The sequence below is a fragment of the Calidris pugnax genome, unplaced genomic scaffold (assembly GCF_001431845.1).
Source record: "Calidris pugnax isolate Ruff unplaced genomic scaffold, ASM143184v1 scaffold171, whole genome shotgun sequence".
NCBI classification, from domain to species: domain Eukaryota; kingdom Metazoa; phylum Chordata; class Aves; order Charadriiformes; family Scolopacidae; genus Calidris; species Calidris pugnax.
Window position 1 is genome coordinate 4,074,402 of NW_015091064.1, and position 20,355 is coordinate 4,094,756.

At 38.0% G+C, this 20,355-nt stretch overlaps 2 protein-coding genes across 3 annotated transcripts in view; both read left to right on the plus strand.

The window, feature by feature from the left end:
• The window catches only part of CPSF3 (cleavage and polyadenylation specific factor 3), a 19,332-nt gene extending 413 nt beyond the window's left edge, over nucleotides 1-18,919 (plus strand). Inside the window, exons 2-18 of one of the 2 annotated variants that reach the window (XM_014956847.1) lie at nucleotides 823-886; nucleotides 1,537-1,634; nucleotides 2,561-2,689; nucleotides 3,645-3,822; nucleotides 5,590-5,679; nucleotides 6,708-6,858; nucleotides 9,329-9,504; nucleotides 9,942-10,100; nucleotides 10,866-11,012; nucleotides 11,936-12,088; nucleotides 12,479-12,587; nucleotides 13,236-13,334; nucleotides 14,442-14,536; nucleotides 15,093-15,180; nucleotides 15,736-15,805; nucleotides 16,385-16,481; nucleotides 18,711-18,919. In XM_014956847.1, the coding sequence (XP_014812333.1) occupies nucleotides 823-886; nucleotides 1,537-1,634; nucleotides 2,561-2,689; nucleotides 3,645-3,822; nucleotides 5,590-5,679; nucleotides 6,708-6,858; nucleotides 9,329-9,504; nucleotides 9,942-10,100; nucleotides 10,866-11,012; nucleotides 11,936-12,088; nucleotides 12,479-12,587; nucleotides 13,236-13,334; nucleotides 14,442-14,536; nucleotides 15,093-15,180; nucleotides 15,736-15,805; nucleotides 16,385-16,481; nucleotides 18,711-18,812 (2,005 nt within the window). In that variant the 3' untranslated portion in view covers nucleotides 18,813-18,919. Of the gene's footprint in view, nucleotides 1-822; nucleotides 887-1,536; nucleotides 1,635-2,560; nucleotides 2,690-3,644; nucleotides 3,823-5,589; nucleotides 5,680-6,707; nucleotides 6,859-9,328; nucleotides 9,505-9,941; nucleotides 10,101-10,865; nucleotides 11,013-11,935; nucleotides 12,089-12,478; nucleotides 12,588-13,235; nucleotides 13,335-14,441; nucleotides 14,537-15,092; nucleotides 15,181-15,735; nucleotides 15,806-16,384; nucleotides 16,482-18,710 lie in introns of those variants that run through there. The other variant, XM_014956848.1, reaches the window with a different exon arrangement.
• A 1,038-nt stretch (nucleotides 18,920-19,957) lies between these two features.
• IAH1 (isoamyl acetate-hydrolyzing esterase 1 homolog) overlaps nucleotides 19,958-20,355 on the plus strand; it is an 8,740-nt gene continuing 8,342 nt past the window's right edge. Inside the window, exon 1 of the mRNA XM_014956830.1 lies at nucleotides 19,958-20,053. Coding sequence (XP_014812316.1) covers nucleotides 19,973-20,053 — 81 coding nt within the window. The 5' untranslated portion in view covers nucleotides 19,958-19,972. The remainder of the gene's footprint in view (nucleotides 20,054-20,355) is intronic.

Consider the following 20,355-nt stretch of genomic DNA (forward strand, 5'->3'; position numbering starts at 1 on the left):
GGGGGGGTTGTGGGGGCTGAGGGGGGTCGTCGGGCCTGAGGGGGGTGTCCGGAAGGCACCGGGGCCACCCAGCTCCCGGGCAGTGCCGCGGGTGGGAGCCCCGTCCCGCCGGAGGGATGGAGGGGCTGTGTGTCGCCATCGGGACAGGCGAGGCGGGAGCCTGACCCGGCTGGAACGTTGTCCCGGGCATTGAAATCCCGGGCTGCTGCTTTTCCCCCCGTCGTGGTTTTTCGTTGGGGGCAGGCTGCAGTCGCCGGGAGAGCTGTCACACTCGGCTAGAAGGGCTGACTCCTTTCCTTATGCGATACTGAAGTATTGTCTGAGCAAAAACCCATCTTTTTAGCCATTTGCACTTCGACAGCACTGTGAGTTTTGTGCTGTTTTAAGTTGTGTGGTTTTTCTTCTTTGGTAAAGATGCCAGTGCAATTTGAAGGTGTTTCTGGTAGTGTCACTAGAGTTGTCTTCTGGACAACTCGAGGATGCTACTTCAAAGGTTATTCAGCCCGAGGTAATTTGTTATTTTGAGTAAACTTTCCATTCATTATACTTCTCAATTCTTTGAGAGCCGAGTGCGCGGGCATGCAGTAAAAGCCATAAGACGCCAAAATAATTTCCCCGAACAGATTCTTTTCATTTCTGCTGCATTAAATATTAATCTCATTTCAACTGAGATAAATACAACTGTTCAATTACTTTAAATATCTGAGCTTAAAAGGACTATGCAGTTGTTATTTCTCCATAGCAAAAGAATCCCACTGAAGATATCCAAGGTACATCCATGTGTGTTACTGTAATTTTGGTGACTTTGCTGTCCTTTTGCAGAGGTGCTGGCCAAGAAGTAGGACGATCATGCATTATTCTGGAATTTAAAGGAAGAAAAATAATGGTAATTATTGCATGAATGTATTTGTACACTCTCTCATGGTACTTCAGATGACAAAAAGATGTTATAAGTTAAAATCGTGGCCACTGTGCTAGATAAGGCACATTCTGTAGCTTTCTGGAACAGTTTTGCATATATGATAGTAGACATTACAGAGACTGTCCTGTAAAATAAATCCATATCCCCAAACAGAACGTATGCCTTAAGTGCACATTCTAAAATTTACACATATTAGGTTTCAGTGGAACCAAAGGCTAGTGTTTGCCTACACTTATGTGTAAACAATGACATGTAAACACATACATATTCTCATTCCCTTTTCCAGCTGTCTTCCCAGACGGTGGCTGAAATAACTGGCATGCACTAGTTCTGTATATTCAGGTATTGTTGAAGTGTGAATGAAGGCTTGCAAAGGTACAAAATTACAAACAAAGACTATGATCTTTTGAAAGGTGTTCATTTTCCCAGTGGAGATAACATCTAGACAGAAGCCCAAGATGTGAAATCCAACACTAAAAGCAGTGTTTAAGGAAAAAATACTACTTTTACATGATGCTAAAAGTTAGCAGTCACTAGTAACTATATTTTACACCAAAACAGAAGAGGTTTTTTTATATGTTCTGTTAGAAGATTTAACTGTATTTCATTTTCAGCTTGATTGTGGAATCCATCCTGGACTGGAAGGAATGGATGCTCTTCCCTACATTGATTTGATAGATCCTGCTGAGATTGATCTCCTCCTTATTAGTCAGTAAGTTGCACCTTTAGGAACAAATATACTAAGGTCATGGTCTAAGCTGTGTTCACTTATAGGTTATTAAGACAGGCTGTGTAAATAGATAGAATTCCATAGATGGTAATGGCATGGCAAAATTTTAGTTTCCACTTTTTTTAAATTAAGGATGTTCAGTCACTTCTGACATTACAACTCTCCTCTAAGCTCGCAGTGATGTCTGACGTTATAACCGGGCCTGCTTTAACAGCATTGTGACAGCTTCTAGAATGAGTTTTCTACGTAAAGACTGACGAAAAGTGTTGGTTGTGGTTTTTTCTCTATTGACGTTGAGTGAAAGAGGTTCTCAGAGACTTATGTGAGCTTTGAATGTGGTTTAAATACTGCTTGGTGGCTGAGAGACAAGGAGAGCCATTTCTAAATGATTTAGCTAGTCTGTATCAAGTCCAGAGTTTTTGTGGTATATGTTTGTTCTACCAATATTTCAAAACTACTTCCTTAAGATAGGTCAAAGTAGAAGTGTGCCTAAGTAGTTTTATTTTAGTAGTTCATGTTTTAATCCATAGCATCCAGCCTGCAAAATTAGGACCATATTTCATAGCTTTCTTATATCTTTGACATTTATCCTGTTCCTGGTTCATGTTATTTTTCTCCTTCAAAATTTATATGTAAATTACAAAAAAATTAATTCTGAAATTATATGGGCAAAACCTTTGCAATTATTGGAAAATTTCCTGTATTACTCTTACCTTTTCTTGGTTGGGTTTCTAGTCCCTAGTGTGCAGAATATAGACCAGCATAGTTAGCAAGGAGGTTACAAATTCTGTTTCTGGGTTTTCGTGACGCTATGTTAATCCAGTGAAGTAGTGAATTATATGATATATATTATATATTTGTGTTGTGTAATGTTAAGGTATTAATTGGATTTGTGTGTCTGTTTTAAGTTTCCATTTAGATCACTGTGGGGCTTTACCGTGGTTTTTGCAGAAAACAAGTTTTAAAGGAAGGACGTTTATGACTCATGCCACAAAAGCTATTTACAGATGGCTTCTTTCAGACTATGTCAAAGTCAGGTAAGCTGTCTCTTCAACTCCTGAATTATTTCATCTATATATCCAGTAGGAAACTTAAGATGGAGCCACCAGAGGTGGCTGAATGAACCTGGATGTTGCCACAAGTAGCAATGTTATAACCAGGTCAGACTTAATGAATTGTCTTACTGCCTCAGGGATAATGTGTCTCAAATAATTTCCTATCCATAAAACAAAACAAAAATATAATCTTTCCAGCTTTCCTCTCATTCTTTTAATTTGCTTTATTTGGACCTTTAATAATACCCTTTTTTTCCCCATGTCTTTCTCTTAAGACACTCTTGTTCTCATGCTTTTTCATCTCTATTTTTTCCTAAGCTTCGCATAAGTAGTGAATTTTAAGCCCCTAAAGATACAAATCACTTTTCAGGACAAGGTCAGATCAAATATTAAATATACAAGGAGTGCTCTGTTACTTACATGTTGTTGGGGCTTTTTCTCTTCCTTTTTTTTTCTTTTTTTTCTTCCTTCTGTTACATGCCTTGACACATCTTTTCTATGTGAATGCAGTGCTCCTGAGCATATCTCAACTCAGCAGACGCAGCTTGGGTCAGAAACCTGATAAACATTCCTCTTTTAACTTGCTTGTTGTGGGCTGATGGGAAAAGTGCGGTTTAATTTGGTTTTTGAGGACTGTTAGAAGCTCAGTGGCAGATCTCTGCCCAGGGCTGGGAATCTATTGGTACTTCTAGACAAATACAGAGCAGCTCCTGAACTGAAAAAAACTATTCTAGCATGGCCGTTCAAAAGAAAGATGCTTTAACTCAGCTGAGGTGAGCTATATTAGAGCACCTGGGCTTCACTTCTAATGTAGGAGACGTAGGATGATTGAATGGAAGCCTTCCTGTTAGTGGGGAAAAATACACAAAGAGTTTTTTCCAACTGTTTTATAAGCTGGTAAGATGAGCTGATATTTAGCCATTTCACTTATATCCAGTAATATATCAGCGGATGACATGCTATATACAGAAACAGACCTTGAAGAAAGCATGGACAAGATTGAGACCATCAACTTCCATGAAGTGAAAGAGGTGGCAGGAATCAAATTCTGGTGTTACCACGCGGGCCACGTTCTGGGAGCAGCCATGTTTATGATTGAAATAGCTGGTGTGAAGGTATTTTCCTTTTATTACAAAGTGGAAATCAAGTCTGAATTTGAACTTAGTCATTAATTATTTGTCTGTTAAACCCCACTACTGTGGCTGGTGCTGTCAAATATACTTGGACTCAAGTCAAGGCCTTGACTTAGAGCATGTATTTTCTCATTAATTAGAACTATCAGGTGACATGTATTGAACCAGGTAGGATGTTTGGGTTTTATGGTAGTGCGTTATGACTGACTTGGAACTAGTAAACATGTAGTTTTCCTTGCTGGTCCACTCAGAGGTAGCTGATAGCTGAGGCAGTCTTATGGAAGCTGCATTTTAGTAAAATCTATAATAAGATGTTTGGTTTTGTAATTCAGATGTACCATATCTGCCTGTCTGAGTGCTTAAATGGCTTTTGTTAAAGTATGCAAGTTAAATTTTTCTCATAAAGCTCTTATGCTAAAGTGCCTAAAGAAATAGGATTGTTATTAATTTTAAGCACAAAGAGATTAAGTAAGTCATAATATAACCACAGGCAGCACTGTGTCAAAACCAGATACTTGAAACTAATCTCATGAATTGGAGTTCAGTAGGGTGATCACCACCCGAGAAAAGTTCCAGACAGCTTTGAAGAGGGAAGAGAGATGGTGGTCCTCAGTCTGGCTCTCTAGTAGGACTTTGTTCGTGGTTTAAAAGGATAGAGAATTTTTAAAGCTTGAAGTTTTTTTAAAAATGTAGAAATAGAACTTAATTTACAATGATTACAATAAAATTTAGATATTTTACTGCCTTTGTTTGTTTGTTTGTTTGGGTTTTTTTGATATTACGATAAAATTTAGGTATCTTACTGCCTTTTTTTGTTTGGTTGGTTGTTTTTTTTCTGATTAGGGTAGGATGGAGAAAGAGATTTTCCTCTTGCTATGTATTTAGGGTAGGGTGGAGAAAGAGATTTTCCTCTTGCTATGTATGACTCAATTGTGTTGGGTTTCAATATCCGTTATTTTCTTTAATTCTCTATGAAGCAAATGAGAAATGTGATAGTAGGTTGCCTGTGGACCAGTTATCTGCTGTTGCTGAGTATTATTTTGTTATTACTCACATTTTCATCAGTGGAATGATTGCTAAGGAAAAAATGTTCGGTTTTGAAACCATCATTTTGGGCACAGAATGCTGCATTCCACCCTGCAGTTAAGAAGCCATTAAAAATTACTAACAGGTACAAATGACTGCTTGATATAATAGGGAGTATGATCATTCTGTTTGGAAAATCTGCTAGATTACAGGCTTTTTTTTTTTTTTTAGTATCAGAAAATCTTAAAAGACTTTTAATAAGTAGCTTTATTGGATTCTTAATTATATTTGCATTCTGATATGTAAATGCAATTTTATTTATATTTTACTTCCACTTAGGGCTTGCTGTATTTTCTGTTATGTCAAGTTTTACTTCTTAATGGTCAGTGCATGTGTTGAAAAGGCTGAAAACAGCACCTTTATATCCCAAACAAAAAATAAAATCTTAATAATTGTTTACTTAGTTCTTTTGGAGTTATGGTACTGCTTGAAATACCTTTACTTTTGTGGTTAAAATATTTGTATTGTAGGACTATTCACCTAATATTGTAAGCACTGTCCACATCAGAAGAGTCTTTAGTTAATATGCAAGTGACCTTTTTATCATAAATTCCTTAAAACCATCTTAGCTTAAAAAAATATCATTCCTCTGTAGCAGCTGTAAAGACTGCTGAGCTGGTAGAACCTGTGATCAGAATAACTGCTTCTCTTTGTCTTCAATAGCTTTTATATACAGGTGACTTCTCAAGACAGGAAGACAGACACCTGATGGCAGCTGAGATTCCCAATATTAAACCTGATATTCTTATAATTGTAAGCTTTACCAAATTATTTCTTTATATTAGTAATTAAATATGTATGGGGTATTATTTAATTAAAGGTAAAATGGAATGAGAATGGAGATTTAATGGTAGTACGTGATTTGTGTTAAGTATCCAAATGATAGGGTGTCCAGAACACTCCAACATTTCTTTTTACTGTATTAAAAAGTCTATTTTTCATTTTATAATTCTTCTGGTGAAGTTCCCTAAGCTTCTAGACAAACCTTTTCAAGATGGGAAATTTATTAGATTTTGCCTTGTGTTTGCTAGATGCATTGTACAAAGCCCAATTTAGCCAGATATCTCTCTTTAGTAGATCCTAACCTATTTCCAAGTACGTTTGTTCAGAAGGCCTGGGTGGAGGTACCCCAAATGCTATTTGGTATTTTTGTTTTGTTTTCTGAGCAAAATGGTTTTAGTCTGAATCCACGTCTGGAAAATCAGAAGCTCAGGGGAAACTTTAACATTTTTGTCTGGAAACAAACAGTGGGATCTTCAAATGAACATTGTGTCCCTTCTAACTGCTTTCTGTAACTGACTGTTTCATTTTAAGTCACATTAAAATCTTGCATTTTGTGTAATTGTTGTCTTTTAGGCTAGGTGTTTCTAAACTGTGGCACACATACCACTAGTGAGCCATGATAGCCCCTTCTTCAAAGCATTGGCAGCATTTCCAGTTAGGGAAATAAGTATGTTAAATTTGAAAACTCTTGAAAGAAGCATCAAAATTAATAGTTCTAACTTTAAAAAAAAAAAATTATTTACTAACAGGATCTGTGTTTCCAAATTGCTGAGAGGTGTTCTGGGGAGGGGGCAATCTTAGTTATATATCTTGGTGGAGGTGGTTATGGGAATTTGGGGGTGGGTTTGATTTTTCCCTTCACCTCAACCCTCTCCCTCCCTCTTCTCCCCACATTAATACCAGTATGTTTTTCTTCATTTTCTTGTTGGTTGCAGAGGAGAAGATCCAGAATTAGTGTCTGTGTCAGCACTTTTAATACTCAGTTTCTCTGTATGTAGGAATCGACGTATGGTACTCACATCCATGAAAAAAGGGAAGAGCGAGAGGCAAGATTCTGTAACACCGTCCACGATATTGTAAATAGAGGAGGCAGAGGTCTTATTCCTGTGTTTGCCCTGGGTCGAGCTCAAGAACTACTTCTAATTTTAGGTATGTACCTTTGCAGCTCCTCTTAATAAAAGACATATAAAGTTAAATGAGAATGTTCCCGTGTGCAGTCTTTCAGATACAGTAAATTTTTAAACAACTCTTCAGCCATTTTGCAGTGTGTTAATTACCTGAGACTCTGTAATGCGTGTTTGTTCAAAAGCAAAAAGTCCAATAAACCAACAGCAAATAGGGACTATTATAATGCAAATGCAAAAAATCCAATAAACCAACAGCAAATAGGGACTATTATTACAGATTGAAAAGTAAACAGTCACAACAACTGTTCTGTTTAAACTGTACTGCTGAAAAAAAAGATATATTTTGTTCCGAAGTTTCACCAGCTTCGCCCTTTAATTCACGAACGTATAAGAAGTCTGTATGGGAAAAGGTGAGAAGACATAACAACAGACTTCTAGTATTTCTAAAGTCCTAATGATAATGGGAAAGCAAATTAAACTTTGTTAGGAAAAGCAAAAATGAGGGGGAGGGAAGAATTATACTTGATCATAACAAGCCACTTCAGATAAAATATATAGGTAGTTGTTACAAGGTACTTCAGATAAAATGATATTTAAAATAATTTTTTTCTAGGCATCTTTGCTTCCTTTTAGCATATTTAATGTGTACCATGTATGTGACTTTGCACTAGTCTTTTTTTTGCTCATGTGAATGCTGGCAAGATCAAACAATAACTATCTCAAAATTAAAATACTTACTTTTAGGGGTGTTGAATCTAAAGTGTTACTTAAAATACTTGAAATTCTTCTCACTTCCCATTTCAGTTTAGCTCTACATTAGAAATTAGTTTGTTTTCAAAATGGGTTACTGATCTATTCAAATGTTACTAAGAAATTTGGATCTAGTCACGGGGAAGTATTCAGTGTTGTGGGATTATTTACTACATATAATTGATTAAGATTTTTAAAATTATTTTATAGAAGAGATAAAAATGAACATTCTAACTTGTGTAGCCATTAGTTTGTAATTTGTTGGCCTCTCCTTGCTGAGTGTAGATATGAAAGTGAGTTTCTAAAGATAAGCTTGAAAAGACATCTAGTAAAGCTAGACATGTAATTGAATGCTTAATTAGGTAGAAAATGCAATTGCATCTCACATGCCTACACAATTGAGGCCACAGGGTTCTGTGTTTGTTTTTATTCTTTCCATAAGTGTCTGACAAAAAATAAAATACTGCATTATGGTGTAGAAAATCAGAATGATGGATGTGGTCTTTTAATGTTACTGTAAGTCCTGCTGTTAGTTGTCTTTTATTGGCTGTTTATACCCCACACTTGAGCTTTTTAAGCTATTCATGGCAGTGAGACTCTCTGACATGTTCTGAAAAGCTTTGTCTGCAGGTCAAAGCCATATCATTTTAAATGTACAAATGCAGCCAAAAGGGCACACCACTCTTTTTGGACAGTTGTTCCCCAGTTATGCAATGTAAATATGGTTCAGAGTAGCAGAACTGTATGTGAGTGGGGAAATGACTAAGTTATGTTTGTAGAGCTGCATTCACATCTCTTCTTTGAGTTTAGTAAAGGTCATGGCTACTGTCATCAGTGATAAAGTAAGTTGTGATTAGTAGAGGCTTTTTTCCTGTTTTTGTTTCACTAAAGCTTGTAAAATGTAGCTGTTGGTGATACACAGGAAGCCAGGCTTGATAACTGGATATTCCCTTCACACCTTGAACTCCATGGATTTGTTTTCCAGAACTTTGATACGGTGAATTCTCACCAACAGACCTTTGTGGAGATGTCTTTAGCTGTTAGATGTAGAATTAATATTTGACAGAGACATTTTAGCATTATTGCGGTGATGTGGTAAAACTGGCATTGTTGTACAGATAGATGTATTGCTGTGTAGTATCAGGTGTACCTTATACCTTGTAGCTGAAGTTGGCGATTGATTGGAATTTAACCTGCCAAAAATATCTGAACTTCATCTTTTTCTTATTTGTTTGCCTGTTTGTTTGTACTGGTTGTATATGTTTTCAGTTGGTGATTGCTTTTTCTTCTTTAGTAGAGCAGGTTAAAAAAAAAAGTGTCGTTTTCTGTAATAAGACTGAAAAAACCCACTGCTTAATCTGTTTTACAAGAAGTACTAACATATCTGAGAAGCACACATTTCGGAGATAATGCTGTGGGTGGAGCTGTGTGCATTCTTGGTTGGTGGGGTTTTTTGATACTGGTTGTATATGTTTTTAGTTGGTGATTGTTTTTTCTTCTTTAGTACAGCAGGTTAAAAAAAAAGTTTGTCATTTTCTTTAATAAAACTGAAAAAATCCCACTGCTAAATCTGTTTTACAAGAAGTGTTAACGTACCTGAGAAGCACACATTTTGGAGACAGTGCTGTAGGTGGAGTTGTGTGCATTCTTGGTTGGTGGGGTTTTTTGTTTTGTTTCATTTTTTTTTTGTTTTTTTAGATGAATACTGGCAGAGTTTGTTTCACTGTTTTTTGTTTTTTTAGATGAATACTGGCAGAATCATCCTGAACTCCATGATATCCCTATATACTATGCCTCCTCTTTGGCAAAGAAATGTATGGCAGTTTATCAGACATACGTCAACGCCATGAACGACAAAATCCGCAAGCAAATTAACATCAACAATCCCTTTGTTTTCAAGCATATTAGTAATCTGAAGGTAAGCTTGAGGTAAGGTTGTCTTACAAAAGAGGACGGGTAACAGAATAGCTTAAAGTTGCTGAATAGTTTTTGTGTTTAATGTCCTAAGAGATGGCTTAGGTTTGTATCTGAGTTATCTGCTATCCCAGTGTTTAGAGGGCTGGTTGAGGGCCACTTATGCCCCAACTTTTCTTCCACCATAAGGTCCCTGTGCTTATATTTATCATAGAATCATCTAGGTTGGAAGGGACCTTTAAGATCATCTAGTCCAACCATCAGTTTGGCTCCTTATGGGCATCAGTAGGAGGAACTTTCCTGCAAAGAGCGCTTTTTTTGAGGATGGGGTGTAATCTGTGAACATAGGGCTCTACTTGTACGTTGTTCAAGGGTTCTGGTAGGCTATCCTTCATTTAAGTGAGTTGTGGTAACTGATACTCTTACTGTTTGTCCACGTAGAGTATGGATCATTTTGATGACATTGGCCCAAGTGTTGTGATGGCATCCCCAGGTATGATGCAGAGCGGCTTATCCAGAGAGTTGTTTGAGAGCTGGTGCACAGATAAGAGAAATGGAGTAATCATAGCAGGGTACTGTGTTGAAGGAACGCTTGCCAAGGTGAGTTGCTAATGCACCACAGCTACCACACAAGTAGTATTCATGCTCTATCTAAAAAGAATTGGCCAATAGCAAGTGTCTGTAGTTGGATTTACTGAGAAGATTGTTGTCAGGTACGTGTAATTATGTAGTCAAAACTAATTGCTTTTGGCTCATGCTAATGAAAAGTATAGAAAACTTGCATATGGCCATTTCCAGTGACGTTCTGCAGAATAATATTTTCTAGGAGCAGTTATCTTGTCATGAGAAAGAATGATTGATGCTTTTCTCCATCTTTAGACGCCTCCACCATTTACCTTTTTGAGAGAGGAGTCTTAACCATAGTTCTAGCGGAGTAGATGTTAAATCTATCACTACTTATGTGTCAGAGATCACACTGCTTTGCACATGCTGTGCCACTGTCCAGTTGTGGAGAATTAAATCCTTCCTGCCAAATTCTAGCGGCAACCAGAGCATCTAGTTTTGCCTTTAGAGATGTAAATCACACACTTGTTATAATTTCAATGCAAATTTGAGAGAGATGTATCTGGAAGAAGAGTGAAGTCCCAGGTCCATTGGGGATGCAAAAGATGAAATGGGGTGTGTTGTGCATGGTTTTTTCAGTTGTGAGTGTGTGTTTTGTGAAATTTGAAGATTTTTTCAGTTCTTCACATTTAACCTGTCTGCCAATATTATTTCATTGGTTTTTGAAACGTGAAGCATTAGTTATATGGTGTCTGTAGGAAGCTTTCGATTTTTTTATTTAAAGTGCTCTATTTTTTCTAGCACATCATGTCTGAACCAGAAGAGATCACAACTATGTCAGGGCAAAAACTCCCACTGAAGATGTCTGTGGATTACATTTCTTTCTCTGCTCACACAGATTATCAACAAACTAGTGAATTTATCCGGGCCCTGAAACCTCCACATGTGGTTAGTATACATGCTGCCCAGTTCTCCAGAGGGGGATTCATCAAGCCAGTTCACAGCCTTGCCTCATCAAGGCAGTAGCAATAGCCAGCATCCCTATGCTTTGAATATTAAAAGTTGGAGATTTTAACCATTTTTTGCCATGTTATTTTAGCAAAGTAAAGACGAACTTGCTCTCCACTGTCTGCATGCGGGATATTGGGGTATGACTTTCAAGAAAGTGGTATGGTCCATAACCTATTTCAGCAGAGATTTGCACAAATAAGATAAAATATAGGACAACATTAAGTTTGGGACAGTAGTATTGGAATAATTCACTGGAATTTTCCCCAAAATAAAAAAGAAAACATTGATTGAAAAAGAGTAGGCCAATCTGAAAGAAGGTACGTAGCAGGTAACTAAAGACGAAGGCAGCACTTGCAGGGAAGAGCATGAGCAAGTCACAGGGAGCAGGAGGTGCAAAGGACCAGAATAGGAAAATGAGGACTAGGATCTGAAACTTGCTGAGACTGGGGGAGAACCAGTGTGCAAGCACAGATAAGAAATAAAACAAATCACAGTAGAAGAAAAGAGGATTTAACTTGCCAAAGAAAACCGTGAACTTAATAATTCCCTTTCATAATACAATAATGTGCTCGTGTATGAAAAGTTAATGGAATCTCTGTAATGCATTCTGCTTGTTTGCATATATTTTTCTACTAATACTCAGGGTCATGAAATGCCTTTGAATAATGCATGGAATTCAAAGACACACATAGAACTGTATGTAGTATAATTGAGCTAATGATTCATATATTGTCACCTCATGAAATTACCTTTTTATAAAGATGAGGTACAAGATGGCAGTTTTCTTGGATAATCTATTTACTAAACACGTGTGGTTGGGCAAGTGACTTTTACTAAAAGGAAAACTGTGTTTTCTATAGATTTTAGTTCATGGTGAGCAAAACGAAATGGCCAGATTGAAAGCAGCGTTGATACGGGAATATGAGGATAATGATGAAGTTCATATAGAAGTTCATAATCCTAGGAATACTGAAGCTGTGACATTAAACTTCAGAGGAGAAAAACTTGCCAAGGTATAAAATCACTATTTTACAACAGTATTTTCCTCTAGGATAAAAACTACACGTTTTCCTCTTAACCTCTATTTTTAATTGGTTTCAGATTGTGTACATTTTCCAGGGACTCATAGTATGTCAATGGTTTTTGTTCAGTATTGTATTTGGGGTTTGGTTTTTTAGGATTTTTTGGTGGGTTTTGTGAGGTTTTTTTGCCTCTTCACTCTTTCAGCCTTTTCTTTTCTTACATCTCAGAATGTTTATTGGTTACCCTGACCTTTTATTTCCAGAGTTAATTTTATACTATGACTTTTCTGAGAAAATTGTATTTCATCTCCATAGCTACCTGTAAGCTATGAATACTTCAGATTGCCTTGTTGCACTGTGTGGTTTTTTTTTTCTTTCCAGGTGATGGGATCTTTAGCAGATAAGAAACCAGAGCAAGGACAGAGAATTTCTGGGATCCTAGTTAAAAGAAATTTTAACTATCACATCCTTTCCCCATGTGACCTCTCAAGTAAGTAGACAGTGATGTGCTCAGTAGGTGATTGTAACTTACTGTATCCTCTTGCCATTCAAACACATACAATACAGTTTTGGGGTTTTTTTGTAATTTTGTGTTTGATAAGCAATTCGTGAACATCTTGGGTTTTATTTTGGTTTAGTTTTGCCTAAAGTTCTGAACTGTTGGAGTGAGAAGAAAGGCATTCGGTTCACTGAAGTTTAAAATATTTTCTATTCTTTCCGTAAAAGCAATAAGCAAAATTCCATTTCCCTTCTGGTTACTTAAAATTTCTTCCTCTGCATAAAACATGGCAGTGAGAACAGAAAAGCAGCTTGATCAATTGTCCTGCCAGTTTCTAAAATGTCATTAATTTTTAGTATAAAAAGCTGCAGCACGGTGAAAATATTTATGTGTTGCTCCTATGCTGTTTGTTACTAACGAAATTGATCTATTCTCAAAATAGAAGAATAATTAAGGTCAGAAGAGCTTGGGGGAAAGCAATTCTGCTGTCCTTGTTCATTGCTTGCCTCTGATGGCTATGATAAAGTAACAAGCTCTTGCTGTTTTCTTAAGCACAAATATATTATTTCTCTTACAGTAGATGCTCAATAGAAGTTCAAAGGGATCATTTTTAATCCATACTTTTCAAAATTCTTTCAGATTATACAGACTTGGCGATGAGCACTGTAACACAGACACAAGCCATTCCATATACGGGCCCTTTTAATCTGCTTTATTATCAGCTACAGAAACTTACCGGTGGGTATTTGGAAAGATGTGTTCATGATTTATAGTGGTCAACTTTTAAAGCAACTTCCGGTCTTTAGAGGTCTTCTGAGTGGAAACCTCTTTGCCAGTAGCTGAGGTGCCACAGTTTGTTTTGTATTTTACAACTTAGATTAGATTATGCATCTTCTGCCAGATCCAGTTCATGAACGTGACACATGCTTTTGGGGGGACTCTACTGTAGTTGTACTACAGAATCATGAGCATATAGGAATATAGAGCCCAGGCTGATTTTTATCTCCTATCAACCACCAAAACGAGTGCCGTAGCCACTCTGATGCAAAATTTATTAATTGATCTTTTCTCTCCAGCCCCAAAATAGAATGGGTAATGCCATCCAATTAATAAAAACAAAAGTTTTGTGCTCCTTTGTGACAGCCAGCCTCTTCTGTCCCGCTCAAAGAAGTGCCTTGTTGACTTTTTCTGAGTTGAAAGCCATTTAAGTCTGCCACTAACGTGATCCTCAGTGCCTCTGTCTGGCTTCCTTAAAGGTTAGGGGCAACTCCTGTCCTAGTTCATCAAAGGCACACATATTTTGCAGGATCCTTTCCCAGATTTAAAGCTCAGGTTTTTTTTTTTTTATCTGGGGTCAGAATGTAACTCATGTCACTAGTGAGAAAAAACCTGTATTAGAGTTGATGTTCGAGTCTCATAACCTGAATGCTCCCTGGCACACAAATGCTTTTAAGCTCCATGCTTAAGGAAGCAATGGGTTATCCTGTAAGGGTGTAAAAGGAGCTGGTTAATTCTGCAAATGGAGCACTAAATTTCTCAGTTCTGTTCTTTTTCGTTGGGGTACTCGCATCAGTGTACTAAGCCAGTCAAATATGAGAATTCAAAACAAGTTAAATGGTCAATATTACATAATAAAAAAAACCCCAAACAATCCAGAACAAAGAAAATAATATTGTGAGGTAAGGGAGGAGAGTATGTGCTTCCATTTTATGAGCTGTTCTGCGCAGTTGTGATAATAACAGACAACCTCTCATTCTTAAAATGACCTATTTTCTTACGCAGGTAAAGTTATTCTTGCTTTGTGTATAGTTTTATTCTTGCTAACCATTTGTTGTCACTTCTTAGGTGATGTAGAAGAAATAGAAATCCAACAAAAACCGGCCCTGAAGGTGTTCAAAAATATTACTGTGATCCAGGAACCAGGCATGGTGGTCCTTGAGGTGGGCATCCATGAGGGAGGAAGAAGTATTTTGTTCTCCAGTTTCTGCAAAATAGTATCATATAGATGCCATGTTTTAAGTAGTTTTCTGTTGGATGCTGAGTGAAAGCTAGAACAAAGTTCCCCTGGAGCTCTGGTCCTGGTCTGATGCCTGCAGTTTCCTTTAGCCACTGCTGGCTTCTTTTTTGCTGTGACTCAAGAGTATAATGGCGGATTCGCTGCCCGTTTTTTTAATTTGGCAAATTGTAATTGGAAATAATGTCTAATGGTGTTTCTTCCTTCCTTCCACCCCAAATAGTTGTGGTAATTAATGACTATTTCATAAATGTGTTCAGAAACATTCAGCAGCTTGAGTTTTTTGTGGGAAGTTACTGGAATACGCCAAGTTAAAAGCAGTTAATAATATGGTGTAAAATGTGTGACAGTCATTTGAAGCTAGAATTCAGAGAAAAGCAAATAGGAGAATGCAATGAATGTTACATTGGTTTTATGTTGCATTATTCATTCAGCCCAAGATAACGGGCTCAAATTATGAGTTTATTTTTTTTGTCTTCCAGTGGGTGGCAAATCCTGCTAATGATATGTATGCTGACACCGTGACAACAGTGATACTGGAAGTTCAGTCAAATCCCAAAATACAGAAAGGTAGTAAGTTTAGCATATATTTGTTTAACTGAGGCATTTCTTCTTAATTTTTCTGTATCAAGCTTAGAGGGCTATAATGCCTTGCAATAGATTGCAATTCCCCTGTTCTGCTTCTCCTTATGACACTTTTTAGGGAGTAAGATTTGCTCCTTGAAAACAGAATTACAACTTGGTCTTCATTATTTGTAACGTGTTCATTTGTTGAAAATTTGTCTTACGTGGCAGCTGGTAACTGCCTGTGGAAAATGTGACCTTATTTAAAATAAGTAAAGGAAACGTGAGAAGTAATGAGCATTAACAATAAAAAAGGATAATCAAAAAGTGAGAATTAGACTTGCAAAGTTTTCAAAAAATGGGATAAATACAGGGAGCATGCATTTAAAATGTATGTACTTCCTTGACTCTTTCATTTTTTTTTTAATATGTTTTCTTTATAAATTGTTTAAACGTATATGTATATCTTATGTAGCTTTTGTTAGGAACCAGGATGTACCAATTAGCAAATTTTGCCTCTCATCAAATGTCTAAGAAAATAAAACAACTTTTTCTTTTCAGCTGCAGTAAATAAAATTTCCAAAAAAGTGGATATGGATGTGTATAAGAAGAGAATGGAGATCATGCTTCAGTAAGTTGGCATATATTTTTCTAAAGGAAAATAATCACTGTTAATTGTGTAAATACAATAATTTTAGGATAATACAGTTTAAAGATACAGTTACTTAAAAATAGTTTGTGCAAATTCTAATTTCTCTGGAAGCCAGGAATTAAGTTAGGAGAGAGGTACAGGAAAAAGTTCTTAACATCATTAAGATTTTGAATACAGGGCTCAGTATTTCTTCCAGAAACAGAGTTTTAAGTTGTCTCCCAAAATTATGCTACAAATGTTTATGAAAATACCTTTTTGGATCATGTCTCTTTTAAAACTGATGTATGTTCTGTTATTTATATAGAAATCTTGCCTCTTTTGAAATCAAAGGAATCTTTTCCTTCATTTATGATAAGATTTGGTAAAATACTGTTATGTGACACCCACTCTCATAATAATTTAGATTGGTGTTTGTTAATTATATTAGACTGGCTTAAATAATAGTTGCTGAAAGGAGATACTCTGCTGAGAAAATGCCTTTGAAACCCTAAGGTTGATAGAAAGAGAAACATCGTTTGCTGTTTGGCCACGTCTTACACACATAGGTCTTTGTTGTAGGGATATGTTTGGAGAAGACTGTGTGAGTTCGAAAGAGGGCTCTGTCCTGTGTGTCACGGTTGATGGAAAAACTGCAAACATTTCCCTGGACACTCGGGTACGTACAGCAGAGCACTTGCTCTTGTGTGCACTCTGTCTAGAGAGGTGAGTCTCCAGGGTGGTACACGGTGCTGCCTAGAATATGGTGTACCCATTTGCTGAGGAGGTGTTTCTGTATTTGGTATCAAAACAGCTTAAGCCTGTTCACTTTCCATTCATTTCATTGACATTTTCACCACTCAAACAGTAGCCAGCCTTTCTGAGAGAAATACTGCTCCAGCCTGCAAGCTGGGTTATGAGTTTGTTACAGAGGCACTTCCTAGCATTTTCTTCATTAAAAAAAAAATGCTAGCAATGTTTATGTAGCAAATGCACATGTAAATTTGGAAGAAACCCCAGCATTTTTCAGCAGCTCTACTTAAAACTTAATAAAAAACGACTGTGGAGAAGAAACTGATTTAACCACAAATATTTTTTTAAAATGCTCTGAAAACATAGGCTCTGGTCTGAATAATTGAACAGTCAAAGAGGAGGAATGATGCTAATAATTTTTTTTTGTCACCTTGAGCCTTTTGTAGCTAAATTGAACGCCTGAAATACAACAAAGAAATACTTTATTAATTTACTATCCAGGTTCAGAATTGGATGTCATGCATGTCAGAAGGCTGCTTTAATAAGCTATCACACCTAGTTATTTGAACAGTGTGGAACTGTTTGAATAAATAAAACTGTGTCCTTTGTGTCCGTAAGAATTTTCATGTGTTACTTTCTGTCATTATTAATAATGTATTAAAAACATATAATGTATTACCACCATCCAGAGAAGTAATACATTGCACTGGAGCAGTCTCAGCTCCTGTCCTTAGGGACCGCAACAAATGTTTTGAGTGTTCTACAAACCCAGAAGAAAAGGTTGGCCCCTGCCCAAAACTTGTTACTTATTGAAACAAAGCAGGTGAATGTTAATTATCTTCAGAGGACGGAGAGTTAGAGTTTTGTGTTTAACACACAATGCTTGCTCTGTCACCTCTTCTCAGATTTTTTTAACACATGCTACATTTCAGTGTATACGCAGCACAGAAAAAACACAGGAAAAGAGGTCTTGCGATAGAGCAAAAAATAACAAGACTGGGGAAAAAAATGCTGCTTAATCAAGAACTTGGGTTTCATTTTCATATAATATTATACCAGTATATGTCATTATTGTTAGGAGACTTGCATAACTGACACAAACTCTAATGGTAACTCAACTGCAACAGTGTGTGGCTTTATAATACTTACTTTACATACTGTGTTGGCAATGGCAAGCTTGTACCATTGTAAAACAAGTTCTGAAAACAGAACCATGCTTCGTCCTTTGTGTGCATATGTATCTTCTTATAAAACTATAATAGCTTTAAAATAAAAAAACTGTTTAGTATAGCTGTCACTATATGGTAGGACATACAGATTTATTTTTGCCACATTAACTCTGAACACAGTGCTCTTACCATTATCATGCTTTTACCAGTGTTGTTAGATAACATTAAATGCATGTTTGCTGCTTCAAATGCGTTTTTTTCCCCAAAAAACCTTTATGGTTGAAAGGAGTTACTTGTTCAGAAGAGCAACAAGTTAATACTGAGTTAGAGGAGGTACAGCCTTAGAGCCAAGAAAGTCCACAGGATGAAGAACAGTATTACTGTGCAAACGCTGCCCTTGTTTTTGAGCTAGGGCCGTCAGGGGACTGGGTTGAATGTTGATGAACTTGCACGTTTGGGGTGGGCATCTTTCTCTAGGAAGACATTTTACATCGTTTCAGTGATCAATAAATATCTTCAGGGTTTTATTTTGATGTAAATGTTATCCTATGGGTGTGGGAAGATCAATGTGGAGACTCCCCGAGTACAGCAGCTGGTACCTCTGTGATGAATGCATGTGTTATACAATATTAACCTGGTACAATGTGGGTGAATTCACAGATAAAATCAAATCTCTGAGGATTGAACCTTGTGTGTGTTTGAATTAAATGTAATCTATAGAACCGAATGCATTTTACATAGTAGTTTTGAAAAAAGTTATTAATCCAACATAGAACTTGAGGTTAGCAGGACTTGGTAGGTCTTTGAACTCTTCTATGTGTTGGCACACCATTTAAAAACATACAGTACTGCTCTCCATGACTTTATTTCTTCTTGAAAACAATTTGCATGACTTCTTTCTCCTTTCCCCTTGTGAATATTCTTCACGTGCTGAAAAGGGATGTGAAGTTCTCCTTGTTCTAATGTACTTCTTTTTTCATTCCCAGACAGTGGACTGTGAGCCAGGAAGCGACGATGACGAATCCCTTCGTGAAATGGTGGAGCTGGCTGCACAGAGGCTTTATGATGCCCTCAGCCCCGTGTACTGACCTCTGTAGATACCTAGCACACATCAGAAGAATCTTTTACATGTTCAATTTATTTGGACTATTTTTTAAGAGTAAATAAAAAAATTTTCTTCAGTAAGTGAAATGTATCAATTCTGTGACTGTGAAACTGATGAGTTATTTCAAATAATGGATGAGCAGCCTTATTGTGCATAATGTTTGTAATAAAATCAGGGAAAATATGCACATGTTCTTTTTTCTTATGTGCATATACAAGCAATAAGAAAAAGTCTTAACCTGCATAAATGTAGAATTACAAAAATTAAATTAAGTTTTATATTTTTGACAAGCAGCTGGAAGGTAAATTGGATGTTTTGGGTTTGCGTATGCTCAGATTCAAGCTCGTATGTCTGTCAGGGAAGCGATTACCTGCGTGCTTGTATCTGCCTGAAGTCAGAGGGGGCTGGAACACATTTTAAATGGAATCCATGTGTCCATACTGGGGTTAATTGGAGCTGCAGAACTATGGAGCCACTGACACCGGCTTCCTGGGCAAGGAAATGGGCATCAGGAACGGCAGAACCTCCAGAAGGATTTCGGACACAAACAGGATCCTCTGAGGCATCTGGCATTGTTGCCAAACAGTAAATCACGCTGAAAAATGTCCACAGTGAGTTTACAAAAGAACACTGATCTTTCTCTTGTGCACACAACTTTCCTCCTCCCTCGCCCGCCCCTTTTCTCAGCTGATTTAGTTGGCACCTGATAACCTTTATAGCAGTATTAGTACAATTAGTGTATTATTACTAGTAGCGGAATTAGGGACGACTTTCCTCTCCAGGGCGGATGTCATTAGCTAACTAAACAGGAGCATGGAGTCTCTTTAAGAAGAAAATCGCATTTTCTTAAAAAGGAAGCCCGTCTTCAGAACAGGTAATCTTGGGTTTTAAAGGGTGCGGGTTTGTTTGTTTTTTTTTTTATAAAAAAGTGCTTCCAGCCCACCGAAGGGGGGTGGAGGAGGGGTCAGACGTGTCGGGGGGTGCTGGCGTTGGGTTCCCCACCATTGCCCTTCCTCACTCCCGGGCCCAGATCTACCCCCCGGGAGAGAGGGGGCGGAGAGGGGACCTCCCGCCTCAGAGAAAGCGGCGAGGTCCCTCCCTCCTCCTCCTCCTCCTCCTCCAGGCTGCCGTCCGGCGGCGGCCATGGCGCTGTCGGAGGCGGGGGCCGGCGGGCGGCTGCTGCTCTGGCCCCGCGTCGTCCTCTTCGGAGACTCCATCACTGAGGTAACGGCCCTTCCGCGGCCCCTCAGCACCCCCTTCCTTCCCCTCAGGCCGCTGCGGAGACCCCTCGCTTCCCGCCCGGAGCCCCGTGAGAGTGCCGGTTCCTCCTAGTGGCAGCCCGCCCTCTGCTCCCTGCTTCTCCCTTCGGCCGTGCCACGCAGGGGGCTTTGCTTGTTATTAATTTTTTAAGGAAAAATGAGGATCCGGGGGCTGCGGCGGGAGGGGCTGTGCGTGTCTCGGCGCTGTGGGGGCCCCCGGCCGGTCGCTGCCTGGGCGGGCGCGGGAGAGGCCGGTGCGGCGGGAGG